Source organism: Peromyscus maniculatus, chromosome 11, assembly GCF_049852395.1.
Source record: "Peromyscus maniculatus bairdii isolate BWxNUB_F1_BW_parent chromosome 11, HU_Pman_BW_mat_3.1, whole genome shotgun sequence".
NCBI classification, from domain to species: Eukaryota; Metazoa; Chordata; class Mammalia; order Rodentia; family Cricetidae; genus Peromyscus; species Peromyscus maniculatus.
In genome coordinates, this window is record NC_134862.1 from 81,863,324 (window position 1) to 81,880,418 (window position 17,095).

The 17,095-nt window shown below is 52.8% G+C and overlaps 1 protein-coding gene across 1 annotated transcript; it reads left to right on the plus strand.

Moving 5' to 3' along the window:
• The first annotated feature begins 4,215 nt into the window (after positions 1–4,215).
• Positions 4,216–11,707, plus strand: Vsig8 (V-set and immunoglobulin domain containing 8). Its single transcript, XM_006990567.3, has 7 exons — positions 4,216–4,384; positions 8,053–8,228; positions 8,659–8,860; positions 8,964–9,185; positions 9,861–9,980; positions 10,256–10,454; positions 11,304–11,707. The coding sequence occupies exons 1-7, from the start codon at positions 4,336–4,338 to the stop codon at positions 11,587–11,589; spliced, it is 1,254 nt and encodes a 417-aa protein (XP_006990629.1). The 5' UTR covers positions 4,216–4,335; the 3' UTR covers positions 11,590–11,707.
• Positions 11,708–17,095: the final 5,388 nt, after the last annotated feature.

Here is a 17,095-nt window from a genome sequence, read left to right on the forward strand (position 1 = left end):
CTCGAACTTACAGAGATCCGCCTGGCTCTGCCTCCCGAGTGCTGGGATTAAAGGCGTGCGCCACCAACGCCCGGCCCCAAAGACACTTTTATCTTCAGGCTTCTCAGTTCTTCCTCAGCTCTGTCAGCAGGGTTCCACAGACTCTTTACAAGGGGCTCCCTCTTGACTTTGTTTGGCCCCCTGACAATTTCAGTTGATGACATCCAGTCACCCACTCTTGGCTCGTGAGCCTTGCTGAAAGTGGTGGTGAGTCAGGCCACTCCTTCAGAAGACTGTGTGACCCATGCTCAGCCCTAGGGTACTGCTTGATGGGAGGGACTTGGGTATACCCAGCTGCCCTCTTGCTGAGGTGAGCCAGTGGAAGCCCCGAGACTCCGGAGCTGGGGAACGGGCCCAGATCATCTGTGGGTCATGTGTGTTTCAGGCTAGTGCTTGAAGCCCCATCTGCACTGCAGTCTCCAGCCCCACCCCCACACTTTCAAACTGAAGCACTCACATAGACCTCTCTGCTTTTCTCCCACCTGACTCTAACCCTTCATATCAGAACTTACAGTGAGCCCTTCATGCCACCAGCACAATCTCTGAGCCCCTGCCCTCGGCCTCACCTGGTAGTCCCTCACCCTATTACCTTCACTGAAATCTGGTGGGAAGTCAGCAGCTGCTCTAGCCCTTTGGCATCCAGAATCCAGCTTCTCTGCGGCCATCTTGCTTTAAGACCTACAGGATACCGTCTCTCTGTGGTAGGTCCTAACTTCTGCTCCCAAACTCCTCAGAGACCTTCTCTGCTGGGTAACTCTTCCCTAGATGTTCGGGGCTGAGCTCTAGGTCTACATGGAGGCATGTAGAGAAGGGGCAGAGGGGCTGGGAGAGAGGGAGGTCTAGAAGCAGGTTAAGGTGTAGTCTCCACCCTAGGGTGTACCTAGGGAGCCTGGGGAGGAGCTGGGGCAAGTCAGGGAGGAAGAGAAGAGCAAGGAGTTTGTGTGGAATTGCTGAGAAGGTAGCTTTGGAAGATGGGCAGGCTGCCTGTATTCTAAAGGGACCTGGGGTTGGGTTGCACCCCATCTCAGAAGCTGGCTCTGGCTTCTCTGAATCCCTGTCTGGCCTTCTCCATTCCTCGGTGTCTCTGTTCACTCTTTGCTAGGTCTTCATCTTTTATTTCTGTCCTAGAACAGAAGTGAGTGCTGTCGCCCCTCTCTCCTGGCACAGAAGTCCGAGATTTTTCTGAGGTCAGCCTGGACCTTTATGGGGTTTGAAAAGGAAGTAGAGGGTGAAAACAGTTAGTTTAGGGTGGAGACAGATGGTGAGGGGGAGGCGAGGGAAGAGTTAGAGCGGGGTGCCTCTCAGGAGTGGGGCCTTCTTCCTTTGCTGAGGGGGAGGCCCAGAGAGGCACAGGGCTGCGGGCCGGTCTCAGAAAGTGGAAACGCTAGGCTGGATCTATGCCTGGTCCCCTTTCCCTGCCACCCTGCCCCCAAGCCCCTGTGGCACAGGGCAGGAACACCTACAGCTTTGTTTATAGGCTGCAGATTGCAGGCAGGTGACAATTAGGCTCCAGTAGGTCAAGGGGCACCAAACACGATGCTCTGTTTTTGTTTTTTCTTGCTCTGAGAAACCCTCTGTGATCCCCTCGAAAGTATTTTTTTTAGAAGCATCTATTAATAGGTCCTTATTCTTTCTCAACCCCTCCACCTCAGCCTCTTTGAAACTCCACAATCCCTTCTCCCGTAAATCCGTCTGATGGGCCTCATCCTTCGGCGACAGAACTCCACTGGTTACTCATAGCTTCCTGCATCTGGAAGCTTCCTTAGGCTGTGAGCAGGTGGTAGAGCAGGACTTCAGAGGTTACATTTGTTGTGGGATCAAATTGCTTCATCCTCTTTCATATGGGCTCATGCATTTCTGAATCCCTCCCTCAGATATTGGGTATATCAGTGTGTACCACTAGTACGTTTCCAGAGCGGAGCCAAACCTGGATTTAACAGGAGGGTGTGTGTGTGGGGGGGGGGGGGAGGGGGGGCTGGAATCTTTCTATACCGTAAATTCTCATTTTTTGATTACCTTGAACCCTCTTGATCATACGTTTTCACCCATCTTTTAACCACAGCTGCACACTCTTTGGACTTAAACCCCAAACTTAATACAAACTTGTTTGTAACAAATCTTAAATCAATTTCAACCCAGCTAGCAGTCATTCTAACCTGAACACTGACCTTAACTTCAATCCAAGCCTCACACCTGACCCCAATCTCATCCATAATTTCAAATAGCCCCCAATTTTACCCCAGGGGCAGCCGTCACGGCACCTTAGCTCAAATCCAGAGCTCAAATGAATGAGCATATACCTCGATTTAGTGGACCCACGGCTCTACCCCTTTCTATTTGGCTTCTCTCTCTTCCTGGTCCTGCCTGCTTTCCCCTCCACTCACCACTGACCTTCCACCCTTTCCTCTGATGGGCAGTAGTCCATCCAGCCTTGTTTTGGACCACTCAGGGCTGAGAGTCATGATGCCTGCCTGTCCCCTACTCAGCCAGTAGCTGCAACTGAACTGAATCTTTGTTTCTCCCGGCTTCTGTTTCCCTACCCGTAGAATGGAGATAATGACCCCTGTTTTCCAGAAGGCTCAGAACAACCCCATAAATCTCAAAATAGATAAGGAAGTAAGGACAGCCACTGTGTAGATCTGGTGGGCCCTCGAGCAACCTGTTATTGTTGGCAGGTTGGGTAAAAGGCTTTGGAACACAGAGCCGCGTGGACTCCTTAAGCTTCCTCATTGTTCTGTCTTATTCTTCCAAGGGGGTGGGCCCTGGCAGCCCTCCTGAGCCCCATAACTCTCCTGAAGACTCTTCCCCCTCTGCCCTTCCTGAGTCCCAGGTCAGCTGTGGAGAGGGTTCTGGGATCCTTTGTGGGAGCCAGGCTGTAGAATGAGGCTTCCCATGACTTGCCTCCTGTTGGACGGTCCTGGAATCCAGGGAAGGAAGGTTAAGGAACTGTTCTGAACCCATAGATCTGCCAACAGCAGCTGGCCTTCCCCTTTCTGCTGGCTAAGACCCTCCCACCCCAGCTTCTACCTCACCGCCTAGAACTGCGACGGCTTAGTCACCCTGATGACTGAGTTGCCCAGTGGACAGTCCAGGCTTTGAGGGTCTTGGTTCTTAGGAAATTATGACCCTTGTTAACACTGGGCCTGCATCAAACCTTCAAGGCCCGGCTGAGATCCCAAGAAGTCCCCGAAGAAAGCACACAGCCGAGCTCAGCCCTTCTCCTACCTTCTTCAGACCCGCGAGAGATGCACACACTCACATCACCTCTCTTGCCCTGCCCACCTCAAACATTCCCTCACCCTTCAAAGTCCCTCACTCCCCCCAAATGCCCCAACTCCTCTTTCCTTCTTCTTTGAGCCTTGGTAAACTGATTTAGATTTGTGTGGGAGGTAGGTAGGATCTAGACCCATCATAGCACCTCCTGCTCTCTCCGGGGTCCTGGAACTTGGGGATGCCCTTTGTGTCAGCAAGGATGGAGAAGCAGTAGCAAGGGAAGACCCTGTTCTTACACACACCCTTTCTCTCCCTTGTCAGCTCAGGAGGCCCCACTCTCTTTGAAGGGGAAGAGAAAAGCTACGTTCCAGTATCCCCTGTTCCCTGGGCTTTCTCTCCAGGCCTAGGTCCCAACATGGGAGAAGCATCCCTTCTCTGGTGCACTCTCTTTAACATCTGACCTGGAGGACCCACACATCCCCCCCCCCCCCAGAAAGCAAGAGGTGCTTGGAAGGGTTAGGACTTGGAAGTCTGGGTCTGCCATGGGGGAGCATGTCAGGCTCTGGGGTGTCTTTGGTCAGTGTTAACTCTCCAAATCCTGGCCATCCTTCCTCCCCAAAGCTGGCTTCCCCTTCCTCTTTCCCCCAGGGAAGCAGGCAACAAATGAGTGGTGAGCGGAGCTCCGTGGACGCTGCGAAATGGGGCAACTGTTGTCGCCCCGAGGACTTGGTCAGGAGGAAATGGAGGTTTAACAGGTGCCTAATTACAAGTCCCGCTGGTCGCTGTGCACCACTCTCGGGACAGGGAAGAGCTTGGGTGAGGGCTGGGTAATGCCTGGGTAGGCCATCCTGTCACCCTGCTAATTAGGGCTACTTGGGCTCCTCCCCAAGGCGGGGACCAGGCCCCCTCCCTCCTATAGAAATAACTCCGGCTGCTCCTTAGCCTGGCACTCATTGCACCTTCCTGCCACCCCGGGCAGTGTCTGGGCCCTCTGCTCCCCCTCCCTCCACCTGCCCCATCCACCCACCACCAACCAGCCCACTGGAGCCCAGCTCAGGCAGAGGAAAGACCAAGCCTGGAGACATGGGAGTTCGAGGAGCATTCCATCTACTACTCGTGTGCCTGAGCCCAGGTATGGGGCTGGGCAGGGGCAAGGATGTCCAGTATTACGCCAGAAGGTCAGGGATGAGCAAGGGCTCACAGAAGAGCCTCAAAGATGGTCCAAGAGCCACCGGTAGGGACTGTCTACCTTCACTTTGCTGACACTGATTCGGATACTGCCAAAGGAGCTTCTCCCCAGGACAGCCTGTGCCCGAAGGCTTGGGACAGTGTCTGTGTGCAGAGGCCTCGGAATAGATCTTCATGATCTAATTGACAGTTCGAGTGGCTCATATATGTGTGCAAGTGCCCTTTGTGATGTTTCCATGCTGGGAGATGGAGACAGGGCTTGCTTGGAGATATGGAGCTAGTTGTGGTCATTGCAGGTGGGGTATGAGTCAGGTGAGCAGCAGCTCTGGGTGGGGGCTGAGGAGGAGCCAGGCAATGATCCGTTTCGTTCAGACTGTTGGTGTGTTCTTCTCAGTGGAAGGGTCAGCTCTCCCAAGCCAGAGCATTGGGCAGGAAAGCTGTTTGCCTTGAAAGGGCTCCACATGTTGGGATGCTTCCATCATAGGCAGTAAGAACCCAGGCCTAGGGCCTCTGGTCCATGCCCCATGTGCTGTGGGAGTCCATAGGTGATGCCTCTTCTGGGATGAGGCTGAGAGGATGGATGGTAAACTCCCAGGGCCCCCTTCAGCTCTCTAGGGCATGGCTGGAAGGCAGGGTCCACAGGTTTGGATACCATGGCTGCCTGCCCGGGGCCTGGGCAAGTCCCAGCAAGGGACGTTCTATTAAGTGTTGCTGAAAATAGTATGGAGCCCCTCCTGGGGTCTAGATGAAGGGTATGAGGAAGGAGACCGAGAAGGGGGACCGTTTCATCCTGTTTCTGTGGATGGGAATGTGCGTGCCTGTGTGTGCGCATATGTGTGATGGCTGCGTTTCTGGCAAGATGCCTGCTGCACCCTCCTCTGCCGAGGGCCTCTCAGGCAGTGCCCACTCAGGAAGCCCTGGCTGTCCCAGGAGAGTTGGGGGCATCTCCGTGTGTGTGTGTGTGTGTGTGTGTGTGTGTGTGTGTGTGTGTGTGTGCGCGCGCGCAGAGGGTGGGTGGGCTGGATGCTTCCTGTGCCGATACTTTCTGAGCTGCCTTTTTTTTTTTTTTCTTCTCTCTTCCTCTTCCAGTCTGAAATCAGTTTGAAAATTCAGAATAGATTTCCTAGCTGAGAACAGACACTTGGCCGAGGTGATATTCCCCATACAGGGTGGCCAGCCCTGGTGATTTTATAAGGGACAATCACTAGTTCCTTGGACAGCCCCATTGACTTCCCACTGTCCCTCTCTCCCCAGGTCTTGCCTAGGACTCTTTTCTATACCACTTTCATCCTGATTCTTCTCTCCGTGCACGCAAGCTGCCTTCTTCTCTTACATTCCCTGGAAATCCTTCCCCAGCGCCACAGCAAGATAAACCAGGGTGATATGCCAGGAACAACTTCCCAAGGGCTGGGAGGAGGTACGAAAAGGCTGGAACCCTAGGGAGGAGGCTGAGAAAGCATCTAAGGAGGCTGAGGAGCTAGGGTGAGGTTCCTTGTCCTGGGACAATTGAAGCAAGACAGTCTAGCGCAGGGTGGAGGCATTCTCTTCCAGCTTATTCCTCCTGCCCAAGTCCCTTTCTCTAAATACTTACCCTCTGTCTGTCTGACATCCGTGGCGTGGGGAAAGGGAATCCTCCCTGTCGTCACCTGTTTCCAGTGGCTCATTCCCAGGGTGGAGCTTCTGCTCTCAGGTGAATTCTGGCTCATCCCTGGCTTGTCTCTAGCCGCCTCAGGATCTGGCAGATAGCATCAGGATCCTTATCTGGAATGAGCTGGTATTCTCTTGCCTAAGGCTGGAGGAGGCATCTCCAGGTCCGTTAGAGTCCCAGAAGCCAGGCTGCCTGTTGTAGGATAACTCAGAGTCTATCGGATGAGATGGGCTAGCCATGGTTTAGAGGGGCAGGTCCGGTGAGGCTTGAGATGTTGAGGGAAAGGCAAGGCCCTTACCAGCTTCTCCAGAGCCAGGCTACACACAGAACTCAGGGCTTCTGCAGATATGTCTGGTCTTGAACGGACGCGCAGGAAGCCACAAAGCGTGCAGTGGGTGTGTCATAGATTAATGTGTACTCTGCCTGTGAATGTGTGTCTGCGTATAGGTCCGATAGTCTGTGTATAACAAAGTGGGAGCTGCATGGCATATATTCACATTTTGAGGGCTTGAAAGGACATGCCTGTGTCTATTTGTTTAGCCTAGGACAGTGTATACCTCTCCCCCCCCCCCCCCCGTGTGTGTGTGTGTGTGTGTGAGAGAGAGGGGGGAGAGAGAGAGAGAGAGAGAGAGAGAGAGAGAGAGAGAGAGAGAGAGAGAGAGAGAGAGAGAGAGAGAGAGAGCTGGAACCTCAAAGAGCAAGTTTACTCAAAACGGCCATCAGTAGAGAAGCTTGGTGAGGGGCTTTGTAGAGGGAGTGTTGGAGAGACTGTGGAGGTAGGGAGTTGAGTGTCTAGGGTGGAGTCCTGGGCTCACTCCCCCCTTGTTCTTGTTTAGGTCTAACCGGTTGGGGCTAGAGCTTGCCTGAGGCTTCAGGGTAGGGAGGGGGAGGAGCTCCCTCCTAAGCTTCCTGATCCTGGCTCCAAACTCAGGGCTCCTGCTCTGACTCAGTGGCAGGAGGGGCCCCAAAGGGAGCAAGCGAGTGGGAGCAGCTCTACGGGAGCCACACAATCACACAAGGAGGACACACAGCCTACAATGGTACACTTTGCCATACAAGGTTCATTCTACATATATAAGCTGCCATAGACAAAGACGTGCACATGAATGTGGCCAGGCTCTAGGTTACAGCTGCCCACTGTCAGGCAAAAGTGTATGCTGTCACTTAGAACACTTATATAGTCAGCATACATTATCATACATCACACACACACACACACACACACACACACACACACACACACACACACACACACACAGATATACCTAGTCTTATGCTTTTCAGGATGGAAAAGGATCCCAGGAGTCACTGTATCCACTCTCCTGCTTCTTGCTGGAGCTCTTCACTTGACCCAGATAAGGCCCAAACCCAGCCCATACAGGTAGCTTTTAAACAGCCTGTTTCTTCCAATGGAACATTTAACAACTTCAGATATTTCACACACACACACACACACACACACACACATACACACACACACACACACACACACAAAATTGCCTACACCATCATGTAAATATATAGGTAGATATGCTACATGGTCATGTGCAAGAATATCTTTGCAGCTACAAAGACTCAAACATATGATGCACATTTGTGCATATATATTCATACATTCAAATGCACAATTGTGTATACACATAAATATAACATAAGAGCTATATGTATGTAAACAGTATTCAAATGCACATCTACAGAAGCCTAGAATATATACACACGTTCACAAGGATGCCCAGAGACTGCCATATGAATAAACAAACACTATTAAGTATTGCTTATCCCAGTGTATACACACACACACACACACACACACACACACACACACACACACACACACACACACACGGGCAGCCCCTCATTCCTATAGTCGCCCCACTGAGTTCTGGCTGACAGGTAGCAGAGTGGTCCAGATTGACTGCTCAAGCGCTCTTCTCATCCTCTCACCCACTTTACCCCTTCCCCAGCACTGCTGTCTGCTGTAAGGATCAACGGGGATGGCCAGGAGGTCATGTACCTGGCGGAAGGTGACAATGTGAGGCTCGGCTGCCCCTACATCCTGGATCCTGAGGACTATGGTCCCAATGGTCTGGACATTGAGTGGATGCAAGTCAACTCGGAACCCTCACATAGGGAGAATGTGGTAAGTGTTTGGCACAGGATCCTCTATCCTCCGTATACTCTGTGATGTCAAACCTGACGGGAAGCCAACATCCTGAGGGAGAAAGAAGAAGGCCAGGGAGGAAACCAAGGCTTTGAACTTCCTCCAAGGTCTCTCAGGGAACAAGGCAACAGGGAAAAGAGCTGTCCAACTGGGAATCAAGCCAGACAGATTCCACCTCCCTCTACTCCACATCAAGGGGGAGATTAAGTGTGGCCCCTGCCTTTAGAAGTTGCTGGTCTGACCTTTTATTTGTCTAGAATATCTAATCTCATTAGCTCTTACTCGTTCCCATTTTTTTCAGCTGAGAAAACTGAGTCTTAGAGAAGGTCAGTGAACTACCCACTCAACCCACATGACCCACCTTGGCTCAGTTTGTCTTGACAGCTCTGTCTCTCTCTCTTTTTAACAGTTTCTCACGTATCAAGACAAGAGGATCGGCCATGGTAACCTCCCCCATCTGCAGCAGAGGGTACGCTTTGCAGCCTCAGACCCCAGCCAGTACGATGCCTCCATCAACCTCATGAACCTGCAGGTATCTGACACAGCAACCTATGAATGTCGGGTAAAGAAGACCACCATGGCCACCAGGAAGGTCATAGTCACTGTCCAAGGTACGACCCGGGCTTCAGAGTCAAGGGCGGGTTGGCCGCTGTGAGCCTGGCTCCGTCTTTCGCCTGGATCTGGGTTTATCATCGCCTGCCTGCCTTGTTACAGCACGTCCTGCGGTACCCATGTGCTGGACTGAAGGCCACATGTCCAAGGGCAACGATGTAGTACTGAAGTGCTATGCCAATGGGGGCTCTCAGCCCCTCTCCTACAAGTGGGCCAAGATCAGTGGGCACAGCCACCCCTACCGAGCCGGGTCCTACCACTCCCAGCACAGCTTCCACTCCGAGCTTTCCTATCAAGAGTCTTTCCACAGCTCCATCAACCAAGGTGAGGGGGCCCAGCCGAGGGGGAGGGAAGATAAGTAGTGGATCGGGAAAGGGGGCCTGCTGGGACGTCCATGGCTCGTCAGTGGTACCAAGTCTGTGAGAGACTGCTCATCTGGGCATGTCCCAGCAGCTGCCACTGAGGGAAGGAGAAAAGGTATACATGGGATGTCAGTCAAAAGCAGCATGGTTAGTTTGGAGAGAACATGGTCCAAGGAAGAGCTGGGCTTGAGTCCTGGCTAGGATGCTGATGGGTAGTAAATCTCAGGCAAGTAAGTGGCTTAACACCTCTGTGACAGGTTAAAAAAAAAAAAAAGGAATACTTACTAGTAACTACCATTCACTGGCAAGTGAGGATTGGATGCTCCTTCTAGCATTTGGAGAAGCTGAATAATATAAGGGGGCCAGTGCTCAGGCATCTCAGGATGTATTTCCCTGAGGTCACAGAGAATTAAAGGTGACTCTGTCTTCTTTCTGAGAGAGGGACCCTTCCCTGTCTTTCTGTCTCGGCAAGGGAAGTGTTTAGATTTGAGTGGACTTGTGAATGCTTGCATCCACCTTCCTTGTTTTTTTTAGAGTGGTGTTCCATCCTCCATCCCACAGGGGCTGGGCAGGGTAGGAGCTCTCAGAGATCAGGCATCTCTGTCTCCCTGTCCCTCTGACGCTCTTCCAATTTCAGGCATGGGCAATGGGGACCTGGTGCTGAAAAGTGTCAATGCGGATGATGATGGGCTGTATCAGTGCACAGTGGCCAACCATGTGGGCTACAGCGTCTGTGTGGTGGAAGTGAAAGTCTCAGGTAGGTACAGCAGCTCCAGAGTCCCCTGGCTGGGAGGGTTGGAATGCGGGTACCTAGACTTTATTTTGGAGCCTCAGCTGGTTGCCTCTCCTCTCCTGCTCTCAGGCTAGGCCTTTGTCTAGAGCAGCTGGAAGCCATCTGCAGATTCGCTTACCCTTTACCTTCTCACATCTTCCTCGCTGGACTTCCCAGGGCCCTGGGTTCTTTCCCACAGACATTTGCCCTGGCATGTGCCAGACTGTCAGAAGCCTGATTGCCTCCCCTTCTCTCCACAGACTCCCAGCGTGTAGGCATGATCGTCGGCGCGGTGCTGGGCTCTTTGCTCATGCTGGCCTGCCTGGCACTAGGCATCTGGGGGCTCATCTGCTGCTGCTGCGGAGGCGGCGGGGCTGGTGGTGCCCGAGGTGCCTTCGGCTACGGGGTCGGCGGCGGGGTCGGCGGCGGGGCCTGCGGCGACATGGCTAGTGAGATCAGGTAAAACCTGATGCATGCTGCATGCTGCTGCACGGCGGGGGACCGGCGCCCTGTCCTCTTCACCCTTGTCTGCCATCGGCCGGCTGGGAACCCCACCCCAAACCTGCCCCACCATCGCCATGGAGTGCTGGGACTGCAGCATGTCGACCTGCCCACTCGCCGCATGGCTTTTCTGTCTCCCTCCCCACCCCCCCCACCCCGCTTCCAGTCTTCACCTCTGCTCTCTGCCTTCCCCTTTCTTTCTGTCGTCTATGCATCCCTCGGTCTCCCTGGCCTAGACTGTAAGCTCCTGGAGGGCAGGGACCGTGTGTTTTTACCTTCCCCTTGTATTGCGCCGGCAACATGCCTATTTAAGAAGAGGTAACATCGGTAGTGCGAATAACTTATATTAGACGCAAACTAGAAATAAAAATAGAACAAGAGTAGCAGTGTTAATGATTGCAATGCCTTGGGGACAGAGGGAAAGAAGAGCGAGGGCCAGGAGGCGATGAGAGCTTGCCAGAGCGCAGGGTGAGGGTTGGTCAAGGAAAGGAGCGACACTAAGACTCCCTTTCCAGCCAAACACTAGAAAGGGACCGAGGGCGCCTGACGGAGGCTGCCCGCCGTGAGCTGCTGGGACACTCGAGGACGAGCGGGTCTGAAGGATGAGGATGGTGGCATGGGGGCGCTGCAGGGTCGCTGGCCCAGGAATGTACAGAGAGGAGAGTAGGTTGAGAGAGAGAGAGGTGAGGGGCAGGTGGAGGGGGGCGCGGGAGATGAGAGGTTGCCAAGAGCCCCCAGCTCTGCCCAGGCCGTGCCAACGCCGCGCCGTGGAGGAGCCAGCTCACGCGCCCGCCTGTTGTTTTCCAGAGTGGACGCCGAGGCGCCCGGGTGCAAGGCCAGCGGGCGCGGCAGCCGCGTCACCCATCTCCTGGGGTACCCGACGCAGAACGTCAGCCGCTCCCTGCGCCGCAAGTACGCGCCTCCGCCCTGCGGCGGCCCCGAGGACGTGGCCCTAGTGCCCCGCACAGCCTCTGCAGCCTGCGAAGCGGGCCCTTCCCCCGTCTACGTCAAGGTCAAGAGCGCAGAGCCGGCCGGCTGCGCCGACTGTGCCCAGGTCGAGCAGCGGTCGTGCAAGGACGGCCTCTTAGTGTGAGCGCGCGGCACCGGGCTGCGCCCCGGCTGGCAGGCGGTTCGGGGCTCTCCGCCCGCAGCTGGGGACAGGCTCGGGCAGGCGCAGACCTGGCTCTCACCGGCCGCTTGGTGGCAGAGAGTTCAGGGGAATTTCCCTCAGAGATGCCTGGGGGACAGAGAGCCTCCTGTGGCTCTGAACTAGGAGGGGGCGGGGGACAGAGGAAGACAGTTCAGAGCCCTCCCTCACCCCTGGGCTCCAGGGAGAGGAAGGGAGGGAAGCAGTCGGTATCCCAGAACCGCAGAGGTACAAGCCAGGTGTCCCCAGCCACGGCAGAGGGCCCCCAGCCCTGGGAAGGTGGGGGTCAGGACTGGATTGTTCTGTGTGTGAGATCTGAGCTCCGAGGCAACAGTGTTAGCACAATAAAGAAGCTTAAAGATGACACCCAAGTGGCTGTCCCGCGTTCCTCAGAGGGCTGGGCGGGCGTGGGATGGGGAGCCCTGACAAGTTGTTCCTCACTGCCTTGCCTCCTAGCTAAATCCTCTGCTTCCCCTTACTGTAGGGAAGGCTGCAGCTGGAAGAGGTCATCTAGTCCTATTCCTTCACAGAGCACATGGGAAACTGGGGTCCTTCAGAACGGACTTTTCCAAACTTGTGTTTCCCCTTTTATTCTAGAAGAGGGAACGAGTGTGTGTGTGTGTGTGTGTGTGTGTGTGTGTGTGTGTGTGGTGTTAGAGGTGACCTCTACACGGTCCCTGACCATTCTCAGCATCCCCTTTTCTCCATCCATCTACCTAATCCGAACTTCTTTATCTCTCTCAGGTGTATGCCTTCCTTCCCAGCAGCCAGGAAGGGATCTAAACCCATTCAGACTCTGTCATAGAAAGACCTGAGGATATCTAGCGCAAGCCTTTCTTTGATGAGAAGGTTAAGTTTATTAGACACCCACTGAGTGCCAGGTGCTTTCAAATGTTTTATTTTACTTCTTAACTTTAGCTCTGTGGGGCTGTGCATCATTCCTGTTATACCCAAAAGAAACTGAGATTCAGGGGGATTACGTATCTCATCTGAGTCAAAGGGGGAAAAAAGGCAACAAGTCAGGATTTGGTCTAGGAGTATTTGATTCCAGGACACCAGGCTGTTCTCTGATAGCTGAATTCCTTCTGTAACATTCCTGACGAGGACTGTCCCAACCCCCTTCTTGCCTACCTTCCATGCCAGCTCACTGCCTCCCAAAGCTTGAGTCTTTGGTTGGGAAGATCTCATAGGAAATTTCTTCGATTGACTGTGTGTACCTTTTATTCTTTGTCCAAGATCTCCTTGTGGGGAGCCCAGAGCGTCCTATCTCGACTCAGCTGCCTCTAGTGGACCACATGGTTGTGTTCCACCCAGGACACCTGTCTGGTGTTAGTGGGTTGAGGGATCTTCACAAGTTCACAGCACAGTAAAGCCGCTTAGCTGTGCTTGCCTTTCCCCAGCCACCTGCTAGCCGAGAGCCCAGATTCTTCTCTGGTTTCTCTTCTCAGAAGAAACTGGTCATTCCTAATCTTCCTTCTCCCGTCCCAGGGCAACATAAAGTAGGTATGCATAAGGCTTAGAGTATCCTTCTTGGAAGTAAATAACCTGGAAACCTCTGAGATGGCTTGGGGGTTTGTCAAGGGGTGGCGGCGTTGTCCATTCTGCCTTGGCAGTCTTGGCAAGACAGATGAGAGAGGATGAGTTCTGGGACAAAGGGAATCCAAGACTGTTTACCTAGGGACCGGGGAATGGGCATTGGGGGGGGGGTGTATGGAGATGAAGGGGGAGGAGAGTTAAGCAGGGAGGGAGTAGAGAACTCCAGAAGCCAGCAACCACTTGGTGGTGTTGATGGGTGCCTTTCAGATGACTTATTCGTAGATAGAGTTAGCTTTTCGGCAGGGCGCTGTGCCCGGCACACTTTCGCCCTAAGGCAGGTGACTGATGAAGATGAAATGAGGAAAAGGTGGCTCCCACTCTGAGGAACTGCCAGCCCAGCCTCCTGCCAGGTGGTGAGGGGCTGAGGCAGCCAAGTGGCTTACTGTTTGTGTTTAGTGACATCCTCCCCTACCCCTCCCCCCCCCAGTAGGGGAGTCATCTTTACATTCAGCTGTCATTTGAGCAGTGGCAGTGGTGAGGCCCTGGTGACAATTTCTGTTAGGGTGAGTCTAAGTGTTAAGTTAGGGGACGTTTCTAAGTGTACGGTGAAGGACACTTACTTTTCCAACAGTTGGTTTTATTATAAGACCATCTGGGTCTTTTTCTCTCATTTCTTCTGCTTGTAACCTGTTTGGTGTGTGAAGAGGGAACATATGGTTATACACGTTGAATATGGATTTGGGGGTGAGCTGGACTGGAGTGTGTGTGGGGGGGGGTCACGGAAGCTTTGATTTGTAGCTGGGTTGCCACATTTAGGTGGGCCATATCACCATTCTTGCTAGTCAGCTTTGAATCATTATGACAAACTCCTGAGATAATGAATTTTGAAAGAGGAAAAGCTGATTTTGACTCACAGTTTTGGAGATTTCTGTTCATGGTTGCTTGGCTTCCTCGCCTTTAGGCCTTTGTTGAGACAGCGCATAGTTGTGAAAGCACACTGGAGGAAGAGGTTCATTCCTTCGAGCTGGAAAGCAAAGAGCAAAAGCATGGGGAAGGATTGGACAAGCCCCGAATGTCTTAACTTCCTTCTTCTCACTTGGCCTTCCAAAGGTTCCGCCTTCTCCCAATATTGGCAGAGACTGAAATCAAGCCCACAACACCCAGGGCTTTGGTTACTAATCTAGACTGCAACACCAGCCAAACAGCGGGCGAGGTGCACACGCTGCCTCCAAGGGCAATCTTAAAGACAGTTCTGACTTACTGTTGTCTGTCTGTCTTTCCCCCAGAGACTCAGATAGCACAAAGTCACCTGTTTCCATTCTTCTTTCCGATTCTGTCTTTTGTACCTCTTCCCAACCTTGCCAGGACTGAATTGTAGTTCTTTGGGTCACTGAAGAATTATGTAGGTAATCGACATCTCCTTGGTAACACACACCACTCTCTTGATAGCCATGAGAAGCTCCATTCGGCATTCACAAGATTTGCATGAATTTTGCCTTCTGGTACATCTGATGGTGGGGCCTCTCTGCTAGAAATGCTTCTGAGTCTTCACTTACTCAGCCCCTCTGACTTCCCTCCCCAGCCCTTAGAAAGACAGAGAGTCAATTCTCAAGCCTGTGGGGAAGAGGAATCCTATGAATCACCTGCTTGTTCCTCAGAGGGTAACCATGGCCATCCAGGCTGGCCATTGCATTTCTACTACCCTAGGTCAAGTCTAGGTCCAGCCAAACTCTCTCTCTCTCTCTGATTCTTCCTCTTTCCCTCCCCACTGTGTGTGTGTGTGTGTGTGTGTGTGTGTGTGTGTGTGTGTCTGTCTGTCTGTCTGTCTGTCTGTCTGTCTGTCTGTCCCACTTACTGTGGTTAGGCTGTGGCCTGTCTGGGGATAAAATGACTGATCAAGACTTTAGATCTGTCTCCTAAGCTTCCTGGGGTCTTCCCCCTGGCTTTGTTCCCTGATTTAGTGGGAGCCTGGGAAATCCTGCCCTCTGTTTTCCCATCTGAAACAATGATTTCATGTATTCCTGGTGTGAGAAAACAAAACCACTTCCATCCAGTTCCTTGTTCTTCTTTGCTAAATTAATTTTTGTACAACAGTCTCTGCTTCTGTAAAGTTGTAGAAGTCAAACAGAAAGGGATTACCGTGTACCTCAGGTAGTGTGACCTAAATCACAGTTTGGCAAGTATAGCTTGAAGGTCAAATCTGGCTCGTGACCTGGTTTTATATATAAATCTTTATCAGCATCTCTTTGTTCTTAGGGCAGGGGAGGTGGCGACTTTGGGAAATCTGGAGAGCTTTGGCTTTGGTCACTGTGCCTACTGGTGGGGAGCAGACAAGATGGCCTGCTGGGCCTCTGTGGCCACTGCCCTTAGCAGCCATTTTGGACGGGACACTGAGCAATAGCAGAGATACAGAAGTTCTGGACCAAGGCAAAGAGCTAAGCAGAGGAGGACTGGGGTCAAACCCTGGACTTGTTTTCATCAAGGCTGAGTCAGTGATGGCGGGTCCTGTGTGGACTTGGGGGGTAGGAGAAAAAGAGAAGGAATAGAACAACTGTAATGAAGGGTTGTGAGTTTTCCTTGTTCACACGTGCAAAAGGAGCCTGTGCTTTTAGAGATGGACAGAACTGGGTGGGTGGGTAGGCTTCCAAAGTGTCAGTTTCTTAAATGGAACCTGGAGAAGGTTATCTGATGTGTTGTGCATATTACACACACACACACACACACACACACACACACACACACACACACACACACACACTTATGTAGTAGGAACTCAGCACGTGGTTGAGCCCTCTGTATCTGATGTGCCACACACAAAGGCAGACCTGGAAGCCTGGACCTAACCATAGAGGGGTTGGGATGAAGGCTGGGGTGGTTGGAGGACTTCAGGGAGGGGTGTCGCTGTGTGGTCATGTCACGGGTGTGTGGGTTCACGCGGATCCATGGAAAGAAGACTCAGGCATCTTAAGAATGAATCTAAGCCGGGCGGTGGTGGCGCACGCCTTTAATCCCAGCACTCGGGAGGCAGAGGCAGGCGGATCTCTGTGAGTTCGAGGCCAGTCTGGGCTACCAAGTGAGTTCCAGGAAAGGCGCAAAGCTACACAGAGAAACCCTGTCTCGAAAAACCAAAAAAAAAAAAAAAAAAAAAAAAGAATGAATCTAGCCTTTCATGGCTGCCGGGGCAGGGGCGGGGGTGGGGGGAAGGGCGGCACAGTCCAGCCTCGAAGGACTGAGCATCTTTCCTTTGCCTCAGGCATTTTTATTTCTCCCCATTACAGTTTAGCCAGTTAATTTCCACATGCTCAAAACAACCTGAAAGGAGCTCCCAAACAATACAATGCCAAGTGCAAATTCCTCGATTTCTCAGGTGCCAAGGTTTTCCGGGTTTCCTGAACTAAGCCTCCTAGGCCTCTGTATCCTTGGGAGACTCCAGAGTCAGGATTCACACAGAGGGCAACAAGGGACACAAAAGCTGTCTGCTAAACAAAAGATGGACTAGGGCGAGGTGCTGCTCTCTGGAGCCAGGCCAGGTGCGGCTCAGCAGGGATGCCGCCACAGAGGGGGATGTTTGGGGATTGAATTTAAGAGACAGGTCACCATCTGGAGGGAAGGGACAAGGAGTTCTGCAAACAGTCAGTAGCCAAGTAGGTGGACCAGGCCTAGCCTGTGAGGCTTGCAGTCCACTAATATTGACAACAATCCTCATTAATAACAGCGATACTGATAATTACAGGAAGTACCTGAAACACAAGCTGAGCAGGGGCCTGGACCAGCTTCCAGAAGCCTCTGGTGCCTCCCGGGACTGGGGTGTGTCTTCCTAGTACTTAGGGCCACAGCTGCTGCCCTCTGGAGTGCCCACTGTAACCCTGAGCGTGACAGCCTCTCCCTGGTGGCCCCTTCCTCCAGAGGGTTCTTC